Here is a 12,342-nt window from a genome sequence, read left to right as displayed (position 1 = left end):
CCCCTTTTAATAAAACTGAGCATAAATCCACGTTTAGCATTCTGTGTATCAATATTGAAGGAATCCAGCTTACAATGAAAAATGAAAGATATGTTTCTAGTCCATATGTATGCAAAGGTCACTTTGTAAATAGCAAGTGTTGCCCACAGGTTGATGATACAGTGGTACCTCAGTTTTCAAGCATCTCGGAAGCCGAACATTTCAGTTTTTGAACGCCAAAAACCCAGAAGTAATTGCTTCTGTTCTCGAACGCTTTTCAGAAGTTGAATGGCTTCTGCGGAGGTCCCCCCCCCCCCAGTTTTCTCCATTGAAGTTGCAGGCTGCCCTTTGTGCCTTGGTTTTCAAATGTTTCAGAAGTCAAATGATCTTCTGGAACAGATTACATTCGAAAACCGAGGTACCACTGTACAAGTTTGGAGAAATTAAAAATGGCAAGTTTAAGATTTTTCTAGTCATCTACCAGTAATCTGTGTGCATGGAGGAATCACAAATCCCCTCTTCTGTAGCACCCATGCCACTCAAAAGCTGCTCTGTGGAGTTCCTCACTCTCTAAAGCCAGTTTTTGGGAGTACAGTAGATTACACATGATGTCATCATGCTGCCATTAGCATACCATTGGCAAATCTGAAAGGTGAGCATTTTGAAACTTACGTCTTCGCCAGGTTTCCCTGGAGGGCCTTCTGGACCACGAACCCCAGCTGGCCCCTAGAGAGATAAAAGATGCACTCTTAAATTAACAAATTAAACAGTTCCGGGGATGGGGTGGGGTGAGGAATAGATTGCTCCCTCATAAAATCAGAACAACTGGAAAACTTAAACAATAAGCAAAGCTTGAGAGGAAATGTTTCCCCAGATTTGGTTCACATAACCTCCACATAAGTGGGGCCACCACCAGAACTTACAACACCTCATTTCATTGCATTCTCTCCTTACCCCCTTAAAATTTGGGTAGGTAGAAGTATCATTGACCTTACCATTGGCCCAGGATCTCCATGTTCACCTGGAGGGCCAGAGGGACCTGGAGCACCCTAAAACAGAGAAAATATACATTAGGAATTAGACAAGGAAAGACATGATGCGAAATATCTTGCATTGTCTATGAATCTATTTCCAACTCATATAAATTTTTATAATGCTTATAAACAGATCTTGGGGGAGTCCACATCTTGACAGATGACTGCTTGGAGAAGCTGTGGAAGCTACTCTCAGCTTCTTGAAGGGAGAGGCAGCAATATGAGCACAGCAGCAAATAACATGACAACAAGAATCATTTCCAGTAATGAGAAAACCAGCAGCCAATACTTTTATCATTATCCAAAAGATGTCACTGATAAAACTTGGGCGGTAATGGAGCAGGGATTAGGCAAAGCAGTTCTACTGAAGAAATCCCTTTCCATTAACTTTAACTTATTGGGGGCTGCAATGTCCCTAAAAGTCTTCTTGTTGACACAATAGCAGTCAAAGAACCGCTGTTCTTTGACACAATATTGTTGACACAATAGCAGTCAAAGAACCACTGTTCTTTATTAAAGGAGTAAGCCACAGTAAGTCTTGAGCTCACACATTCTCCCCTCGGGTTGGAAGATTTCACTTCATTTTAATTTTTTTTAATTTAACTGCAGCTTGATATTAAGTGCCTATATAGGGAAGTTTGAAATGTTCGATGTTCCATTGTGTTTCTAATACACTGTTGAAAGCTGCCCAGAGTGGCAGTTAGATTAGTGGCATATAAATAATAAAATGTTTGTTGTTGTTGTTTACAAACATGGACAAACAGTGGCTAATCTTAGCAAAGGTTTACCAAAACAAGCCAAATTCATAATATGTTTCGAAATTCCTTGCTTCAACTAACCATAGTTAATAGAAGTTAAGAGTTCAAATGCAATGAAAGAAAGAAAGAAAGAAAGAAAGAAAGAAAGAAAGAAAGAAAGAAAGAAAGACTTTCAATTTCCACACAGTTCATTGAGAGTGGGAGATAACACATTCCTAAAGTTGAGTGTAACACACTCATGCAAATGATAAACCATTGTCTATTATTTTCCCCAAATGCTACCAATTATACTTTTAATTATCAAACCACTTACAGGTTGTCCCTGCAGACCTTGAGGCCCACGTGGACCCACGGGACCCTGTGGGAGAAAACAAACCTTTGTTAAACATATGGTATTAAAAGAAAGGAATCAAATGCTTTACAGTATGACATGCAAAGCATCCTGCTATATGTGCCCTGTGTCATAAAAGATAAACTGATAAACCTGGGCTTGATCTGTAGTACTAAATGTGATAGCTTACATGACTGAATGTTCCTCAATACTAGGGTTGCCAGCCATCCTGTATAATAGTTTGTCCCATATTTCCATTTTGCTAATTCATTTTCTCTCTCTCTCTTTCTCACCCCCTCAAATATTTTGATGCCAAAATTCTTGCCAGATGCCATCTTGCCTTTTTTGTGTGTGTGTCATGAGAACATGTGGCCATTGCGGTTGTCATGATCATGCACCATCTCACACCGCACTTCCCCCCCCCCCCAAAAAAGAGTGTTTTATAACAAATGTGTGTTTGGGGGCACGGTGTAAAACCACAGCCCTGAAAAAGTGCTTTTCCAGTGGGAAATTGCATCATGAAATTGCATGAGATCATGGTAACCAAAATAGCTGACGCGCTCTCACAATTAAAAATGGGATTTCCCAGTCACTTGCAGGATATGCAGTTGCCGCTGTCCCCCCGTCCCCATCCTGTCCTTTATTTTCCCAGACCAAAGGTGGCAACCCTAATCCAAACCAAAAAATCTTGGTATACGGAAAACTAGGGATGGACTGATCAGTCTTTTTCTGAGCCATGTAAGTTTTCACTTCTGCTCCTTCATTAATCTGTTCAACATCATTTCCACATCAATCTGCAAATATGGTTGTTGTACAAAATATGCACTTTTTGTTCTGAAAGCCCCATTTCCAGCCACAACCTAAAACATGCATTTTGAGACTATTTTGACCTAAAATAATGCATTTTATGCACATTTTGGTACTTTTTTGGTACAGTAGTGATGTATGGAAGTGAGAGCTGGACCATAAAGAAGGCTGATCGCCAAATAATTGATGCTTTTGAATTATGGTGCTGGAGGAGACTCTTGAGAGTCCCATGGACTGCAAGAAGATCAAACCTATCCATTCTGAAGGAAATCAGCCCTGAGTGCTCACTGGAAGGACAGATCCTGAAGCTGAGGCTCCAATACTTTGGCCGCCTCATGAGAAGAGAAGACTCCCTGGAAAAGACCCTGATGTTGGGAAAGATGGAGGGCACAAGGAGAAGGGGACGTCAGAGGACGAGATGGTTGGACAGTGTTCTCGAAGCTACCAGCATGAGTTTGACCAAACGGCGGGAGGCGGTGGAAGACAGGAGTGCCTGGCGTGCTCTGGTCCATGGGGTCACGAAGAGTCAGACACAACTAAACAACAACAATCTTTGTTGGAGGCCACCCAGAGTGGTTGGGGAGGCCCGGCCAGATGGACGGGGTATAAAGAATAAATTATTATTAATTATTATTATTATACCTAGAGATGCAAGAGATAGAACCTGGGACCTTTTGCATACAAAGCAAGGGCTCTACCATTGAGCAATGCCCCTTCTCCAAATGGCTGAGAACTGCGTTGCAAAATTCAGAAAAGTTCCAGAAACCACGAACAAGAGTGTTCTACTTCAAGAAGTAGAGATCAGATCAGTTTGCTTTAAAATATGGACAAAACAAAATCCTCAAGCATCCCTACAAATAAGCATGTAAAAGAGAAGTATGCTAACATAGCTTTCTTGGTGGTATTCTAGTTTTCTATGTGGATTTATTTTGGAAAATTATATATTTATTGGTATAGAGGAACACTGCTATATGTCACAAGTTACCACCTCAGTAAAAATGGTCAGAAATGTTACCTGTAAGTAACATATTGACAAATGGCATTAAAGAAGAGAAAAAAATAAGAGATTAGAGTGTTCAACCTGTTTTTGAAATTATTTATCACAGATGTGATATAAAATGACAAAGATCTATCTATAGAAAATACACACAGAAAAAATAGCACACTAATTAACGGGGTGATCCTATCCATGTCTACTTTACCTTTTACCTACTCACAAGAAAGCTCAATTTAGTTCAACGGGGCTTATTCCCAGATAAGTAGGATTGCAAGCTTTTAGACCACTAATCACTAATAACTCCTAATTTGTCTCATAAAGGTATTTAATTTAAAATACACTAAATGGAGAGAGAGGAAAAAATATATAACTCTAAAGCTTGTTCATGAACATCTACATGAGGGAATCTAGCTTTCTAGGGCCTTATAAACAGCTCCTCCTGTTCAGGATCTGAACAAACCATATTTTTTCTGATACCACTCCTCCGTAGACAGAGCTTTAGTTGTTTCCCAGTATTTAGCTATTAGTAATCTAAGCAGATATTTAACATTTTCTTGTTTTACAAATACTTGTACGCCATTCAATGAAGCCATTCTGGGTGTCAAAACACACACGCGTGCCCATAAAAACATCTCACATAGTACAAATTGGATCCCCTTTCAAAAGGGGATGCCATGTGCCTTGTGGAGCTGCTGTTCAAGAAGCGCCAGTCAAAGGCTTGGCTGGGGACACAGAGCTTTGAACCATGACCCATAAATAACACATTTATTCTCGTAATTAAAAACGCAACAGAAGACTCAACAGCAACAAAAGCAGGCAGAGGTGTAGGACCCACATGTATAATGAGTAGTAACAGCAAACCTCATCGGAATAAGAAAAGAGGGAATTCATTGATTTCAATGAGTATAATCTGAGTACAGTGGTACCTTGGTTCTCAAACGGCTTAGTTGTCGAACAAATCGGCTCCCAAACGCCACAAACCTGGAAGTAAGTGTTCCAGTTTGCAAACGTTTTTCGGAATCCGAACATCCGACGCGGCTTCCACTTGAGTGCAGGAAGCTCTTGCAGCCAATCAGAAGCCGTGCCTTGGTTTTCAAGGAGTTGATCGGACTCACAGAACGGATTTAGTTTGAGAACCAAGGTACCACTGTATAATTTAGTTGGATATCATCCATTGTATCCTATGTTGTCTTGCTGGATGGCTGTTGTTTTAAAAATTCTTTTTGTTCGCTAGCTCAGCTGCTTCGCTTTGAAAATGGAAAGGCAGAATAGAAATCCTGTAGCCAACAAATATACAGATAAATAAAATATTCTTACCACTGCTCCAGGCATGAACCCCATTTGGCCAGCAAGCCCAGACTTTTCATCCAGTCCTGCCATCTGAGATGTAAATGGCTGCAATCATAAGAAGGATAACCATTAACCTCAAGGTAAATCCAAAAAGATGTAGGTGGTGTGGTGTTGTTGTTTCGCAAGGTCAGGGGTATGTGTGCAGGTATGAATGATGATCATAAAAGCAACCACAACAATTTATTTATAACCCACCCTTCACTCCATGGTTGGTCACAACATTAAAAACAATTTAAAACAACTTGCAATCATAAAAGTAAAGCGAGGTACTCGAGAAACCCATCCCTGCACACTTACAAGCCTTTAAGTTCCATTTAGGACTTATTTCTAAATGAGCAAGTCTAGGATTTCACTGCAAAACTTACAATCATTAGGAGTGAACTGTTTGCTAGGTTGTTGGGGTTCTTTGCCACTGGTCTTTTAGAGCTGAGATCCGGACCGGGGCTTCTGCCCCCGCCCTGCCCCCCAATCCTCACAACTGAATGTTGAACTCACCATACTGTCATTCATGTTTCGTTTATCACCAGGCTTCCCCAATCAGGTGCTCCCCAGATGGTGTTGGATTCCAGCTCCCATCATCCCTGACCATCGGCTATGCTGGTTAGATCTGGAGTCTAACAACACCGAGGAAGGGGAAGGCTGCATTGCTTCAAATTGTACTGAAGCCTGAGTAGCTCAATTGGTTAGAGCATGGTGCTGGTAACACCAAGGTTATGGGTTCGATCCCTGTATTGGACAGCTGCATATTCCTGCACCACAGGGGGTTGGACTAGATGACCCTACAACTCTACAGTTCTTTGATTCTATTATTCCTTGAGTCTTATAGACCTCTGGACAACAGCCTCAGCTTCGTAAAGTTAAGGTTTTCCTTAAGCTCATCAATTCCAAAGTCCATTAATCATTTGCCTTCAAAATTAATCCTGCCATCACCTGCATTTCATTTGTTTCCAAAGGTATGCCAACTTTAATTAAAAGGAAAATGCCTTACCCTCACGTTGAGCACTGGGAGTCAAGAGTTTGAAAAATGAGCATGAATTGAATTATCCCAGGCTCTGCTTATTTTTAAAAAACGTACCCTGTTATCTCCCAAGCCCATGAGAATGATAGCCCCATTCCCTCTCAAGGATGTCACACACGCCATGATCAAGAATAATTTCAAACTTAATTAAAAAGGAATAATTTATAATTAAACCAGCACTGATTAAACTTTCTGCACGTCACAAGAGGCTGGGGTAAATATCAGTGTATGTAAATATTTAAGGCTGTCATCCCGTACACACTTACCAGGGAGTAAGCCCTACTGAACTCAGTGGGACTTACTTCTGAGTAGAAGTGTAAAGGATTGCTCTGTAAATCACTGTTTGTTACCCTCACACTCAGGCACTACAAAGCTGCTGTCAATCTGGATTTTCTGATTGACACCATGCTCATGAGGTTTCACCTATGAGCAAAACACATCACTCTTTTTAAGTAGAATAGATGGCACAATGGATGCCAGACCAAAAATAAATAAGTCTCCAGACATATAAGGAAACTAGCATTTCCGTCTCAGAAATGGTAATTTTCTGAAGTACCGTATTTTTCTGTGTATAAGACTAGCTTTTTTAACCCAAAAATGAGGTTCAAAATTTAGGCTCATCTTATACACGGGTAGTGCTAAGGGGGGACACGCAAATGTTTTTTTGGCGTGAGCCTGAGATTGTAAGCAGTGATTGGCTGCTTGATTGTTGGGGGGGTGCCGAAAATCACTCACCCGCCAGAACGCAGCACACAACCGCTCGTGTCGCTTACAATCTCGGGCTCACACTTTGTTCCGACGAGTGAGCGATTTTCAGCATCTCCCTGCCCCCCCCCCAACAATCAAGCGGCCAATCACTGCTCAAAAACTTGGGCTTGCGTCGCAGAAACCACCTATTAGCTCCCCGATTGACGCCAGCGGCAACCAATCCTGCTCCGGCTTGCTGCAACAAGGGCAGCTGTCTATTGGCTGCTGCAGCGGCAAACAGGAGGGCTAATGGCGATGATCAGGTGGGTGAGCGATTTTCGGGATTCCCCCCTCCCACAACAATCAAGCAGCCAATGCCAAAAATCGCTCACCCACCAGAACGAAGTGCGAGCCCAAGATTGTAAACAGCAATTTTAAGCGACGCGAGTGGTTGTGTGCTGCGTTATGGCGGGTGAGCGATTTTCGGCATTCCCCCCTGTCAGGGAACTGCCATCAGTGCCAGAGGGAGAGAGCAAAATCCAGAGGGATTCCAGAGAGCGTCCCGGGAGTGGGAGAGGCAGCCCATCTTCTGGGGAAGAGAATCAGCGTAGCACCAGTGGAGAAGGGGGGCAGATGGGGGAAGCGGCAAGGCGGTCCCATGACTCCTTGCCGGGGACCAGTGGGGAGAGTAGAGGTCCTCCGCTGCCTACGCCCTCCTTGCGCAGAAGGCTTTCGCGCAGAGAGAGTAGGAGAAGACTAGGCGTCAAAGAACTTTTATGCTGGAAGAAATTCAAGAAACGCCCACTGACGGATTCTGCCAGCGATTGAGACAGCCACGAGTGAGTGGCTGTCCGGACAGAAAAGGTTCACTCAGGCAACCCAGCCAGGTGTTTGCCCCGGCTTACGCACGAGCAACCCCTAGAACCATTACACCCCCAAATAATCTGTAAGGGTATCAGGGGGTTGCTCGAGAGCAATCAGGCAAATGCCTCTCTGGTCTGTTGTAAAGCCTTGTTATTGGTGCCAAAGAAACCTTCACCATGCAGAGCGCCACAATTCCGTGGCTCGCTCATTCACTGGCAGAATCTGAGAGTGGGTGGTCATTAAGCCTTCCCCAGCAGAGTAGTTTCTTGACGCCCAGTCTGCACTTCCCCTCTCTGCGTGAAAGCCTACTGCGCAAGGAGGGTGTGGGTAACGGAGGACCTCTCTCCTCCCCGCTTTGCTCAGGCAAGGTGTCCTGGCACCGCCTCGCCTCCTCCGAGCCCTGAAGCTCCTCTCCACTAGAGGTGTGGCTACTCTCCTCCGCTGAGGAGGTGCTGCTTCCACAATCTTTGGGGGCTCTCTGTAATCCATCCGGCTTTTCCCCTCTTGCCCCTGAGTCAATGGCAGTTCCCTGACATAATCCTCCCCAAAAGCTCAAACTCCCCCCCCCCCCATTTTATAAATTTTGAGGCCCCAAAAATAGGGGGCGTCTTATAGACGTGGGCATCTTATAGACAGAAAAATACAGTACATAAGAGGTCAGGTCACTGTCATGCCTCATACCACTTTGAATTGCTTCCTCTAACGCATTCTAGTTTCAGCCCTTGGGAATTATGAAGAGGAACGATAATCATTGGAGGGAAATAGTTGCAGCAATGCCCATGGAATGGGACATTTTGGGTTTCCCCCGATCTTAAGTTTCTGGGATGAGATACAAAGCAACAAACTCTTCATGGCTAGGTTTTGATGGTCGATCTGTGGGGGAATAGAGGTTTGGAGAGCATGGCAAACCTCTGGGGTTGATCCCGATATGCATTGCCCCCCCACCTTCCACCAAACATCTGGGGTAATCCTTTAAAGTAGTTAGCATGAGGATCCAAATGCATGGAGGCCTAATTTATGCAATTCTTTTCCTTTGTATATGAAAAAGTGGGACAGTTCACCTGATGAGTTATGCGGAGTTGGCAAAGTTGACATATAAATTACGTGAGAAGGGCAATTGTGACTTCAAAGAGGAATGGGAACTTTTTACAAACTATCTAAAAAAAACCCCAAAATGACTTGGACTCCTTGGCAGGTTTTGAATAAACATCCACAAATTTATTAATAGAGTATGTGACAGATAAGGTAATGATATGTACAACTTTTAACATGCAGAGAATAATGTGTGCAAACAAATCAGAGAGGGGAACTGAGGGAAGTCTTTGATGGGGGGAGAGGGAGGGATGGGGGGAATAAAAATGGGTAAAAAAATGTAATTGGTCCTTTTGATTGATAATTTGTTTTGTTGAAATTGTTTAATTTTTTTAAAAGGAAATTTCACCTAGGATAGCCCTGCGTTTCCACAGATTTCTGTATAGATTCTTGCCTCAAGTTTTACCTCAGGCGTGTTTTCCTCAACCATCAAATCTGACGTTGCCTAGGATTTTGTTTGTTTCACCTCAGTCAGCTGACATTTACACAGAAATCTTGCCACAGAAATTATAATTCTAAGGTACAACTAGGACTTACAAAAGAATTAAGCAGTGCCCACTGTCAAATCACATATTATTTAGTTGACTGAGATAATTATGCAACATATAAAGTGTCTTTCTATTGGGTTGCCATATTTCAAAAAGTAAAAACCAGGACGTACCAAGAGTTGTTGAGCTGTTCAACAAAGCTCAACAACTTCAATCCTAAAAAAAGCTCAACAAACAATTTCAATTCCAAAAAAGCCCAACAACTTTGGTCAGCCCTCATGCATGTTCACTTCATCAAAGCTGGCCCTCTTTGGAAAAAGTTTCAACACCCCTGTTTTAGACAATCCCCAGACTTGTTGAGATTTCTTCCACAAGAAAGCCTAGAAAATGTGATTATTCAATTGACTTGCCTAAGATCCTGGACAAAGCGTCACATTTCTGAAATCCACCCCCACCCCCATCAATTCCACCTTTGAAATCCTGGTAAAATCCAGACATATGGCAGCCCTACTTTATATGCAGAGATGTCACAAATATGTGCAGCCTGAGTCTTAGACTGCAGGTCACTTGGTTCAGGGCATATTGTTGGCTTTGCTGTCATAAGCCGCCTTGAGCACAATTTTTTTGTTGAAAGGCGGCATGCAAACAAAGTGATGATGACAACGACGATGCATACAAGTGTATAAAAATGTTTATACATGCTGTAGAATCATGATGCAGAAATATAGTAATGCTTTTATACATAAAATATACATATTTTGTGATAATTTTGCAAATAAAGTTAGTGAGTTGTTGTTTTTTAATGCACATAACTGGCCATTTGATGCAAGAGCTATCTGGTGCAAGCAAAGCTTGATCAAATTAGAAGCGCCAATTTAAAATGGATTCCTCCTCCACTCCTAGCTACCTTCACTTTGTGTGAGATTTGGCTGAGGCAGCTTCCCAGCAGACAAAACTGAACCTTCAACTATTCTCCCTCTTTCTCTTTAAATCGCACAGTCATTTATTTCAGTTATTAAAGCTGGAAAAAAATTCTAAATGCATCAATATCCAAATAAATAAACTCCCTGATTTCCTATTTCAACATTTCACCTTTTGTTTCCAGACGATTTAAAAAAAACCCAGTCTTTGGCTGGCATGAAGTGGCATGAAACATCGACACTATGGACTCAGCCACGTTAGTCAAAAAACAATGTTTCGAATTCGTTATGAACATGCAAAAAATGGCAGCAGAGAGCCAAAAAAAATCTATGCGCTTTTTACATGGCATTTTTTTCCTTTTGTCACAACAATTTGATTTCTGACTTATTTATAGCGTTTCCCCCCCTTTGTGTGGATCCACCCTATGTCTCCATCCAAAGGGAAGATTAAACTGAAAGCAACCGAAAATTCAAAACATTTCTACATTTATTGTGTAAGTTTTAAATCCTGAAGTTCAAACATCAGCCTGCAGGCTGCTACCCTGAGTTTCTCTTCTCATAGTGTCCAAGACAAACGTCACTTACTCTGCCCACTCCATCTGGCCCTGTGGATGGTTGACCGGGAGGCCCAGGGTCGCCAGGTTGTCCAGGTATACCAGGTTCCCCATCTATTCCTGGAGGACCACGTGCACCCTAAAAAGAGAAGGAGTAAAAATCAGTACAGGTATCTGCAGAACATAAACAGACCAACAAAGTTCCAAATTAGACTCGGCACGCTCATGATGAATACAGAGAGCCCTTCTTGTTACTGAAGGTACCTAGGCAAGGTGAAGGTACCTATAGCAGTATGGCCACAACTCCAGAAGTTTCAACCCTCACATGGAGTCTGTTGGAATATTCTAGAAGGCACTTGAAAATGGTCTTAAACAAGCTGCTAGGCAACAGAAAATTCCCCCAACAACAGGTGCCTTTATTAGGTCATGTGATCAATTAAGGCTAAATGAGCATGTGAATAAGTCAGCATTAGATCTCTGGCCGGATGGCTAAAAGAGGGAAAGCATTATGTTGCTTGATTTGTTTTTTAGCTATTTATTAATGACCAGTGTAAAGTTTTGCAAATAAGAAAGATTCTGAGAAACAGAACCAAATGGTGTTTATTCGTGCAGTGGGAATTTCATTAGGAGCTGGAATGCCGCTGCTGCTGTTGTAAAGAAGAAAAAGATGCAGAAAAGCTTTTCTGTAAAAGGAACTCTGCTGCAGAAAGAAATGAAAACTCACGAATAGATGCTCACAGACCAACAGAGTCAACATCTCTGCACCACAGCTTTCCCACCAGCCTTAAGATGGGAGCTGTAACATTTGAAACGGATCTTAAATTATTAGATAACGTCCATTCTCACACAGATCCCATTCATTCCAGCAGAACCTGGCAAAAACAATCTACTTTTGGGCTGAACGTTTCCACCCATGGTTTCTTTTTAAAAGCCAGAAACATCAAACGGGCGATTATGACTTCGATACCATTTCCCCCCCCCTTCTCCTAGAAGGATTTCAGAACTAAGAACTAAGGGTGGCATCCAGTTCATTCTGTCTGCTGGTAGAAGGAATTTGTCAGTGGGAAGCAGGGGGGGAGGCAATATTCACCAATTCCCGCTCAACCTTCCAGCCCTTTGACATCATCTGATAGGAAGTGCCTACAGAGGGTGGTGAATACAGCACAAGATATTATGGGCTGTCCTGTGAATCCGCTGGATGAAATAGCGGAAGAATGTTGCCTCAGGAGAGTGAGGAAAATTCTCAGGGATGATTCACACCCTGGCCAGCCCTCAGGCAGAAGATATAGAAGCATGATTAGTCGCACCAACAGGGTAAAAAACAGCTTCTATCCCTGGACTGTTAGGCTGCTGAATGAAAAGATAACAGGGCAACTGACTTTTGGGTTTGGTGGGTGTGCGTCAGTAAATGAGGGGAATTAAGACTAAGAGAGCTGAGTGGGGGGTGCTCGTGTAATCTCACT

The 12,342-nt window shown here is 42.6% G+C and overlaps 1 protein-coding gene across 1 annotated transcript in view; it reads right to left on the bottom strand.

Moving 5' to 3' along the window:
- Positions 1–12,342, bottom strand: part of COL5A2 (collagen type V alpha 2 chain) — a 208,781-nt gene that overhangs the window by 70,864 nt on the left and 125,575 nt on the right. Inside the window, exons 11-15 of the mRNA XM_083405532.1 lie at positions 10,911–11,018; positions 5,224–5,301; positions 2,085–2,129; positions 975–1,028; positions 652–705 (exon numbers count right to left, since the gene is read on the bottom strand). Of these exons, the coding sequence (XP_083261658.1) occupies positions 652–705; positions 975–1,028; positions 2,085–2,129; positions 5,224–5,301; positions 10,911–11,018 (339 nt within the window). The remainder of the gene's footprint in view (positions 1–651; positions 706–974; positions 1,029–2,084; positions 2,130–5,223; positions 5,302–10,910; positions 11,019–12,342) is intronic.

Source organism: Podarcis tiliguerta (assembly GCF_965153285.1).
Source record: "Podarcis tiliguerta genome assembly, chromosome: 1".
In the NCBI taxonomy this organism is placed as follows: Eukaryota; Metazoa; Chordata; class Lepidosauria; order Squamata; family Lacertidae; genus Podarcis; species Podarcis tiliguerta.
The sequence above is the reverse complement of the archived record's forward strand: the minus strand, read 5'-3'. Positions and strand labels throughout refer to the sequence as shown.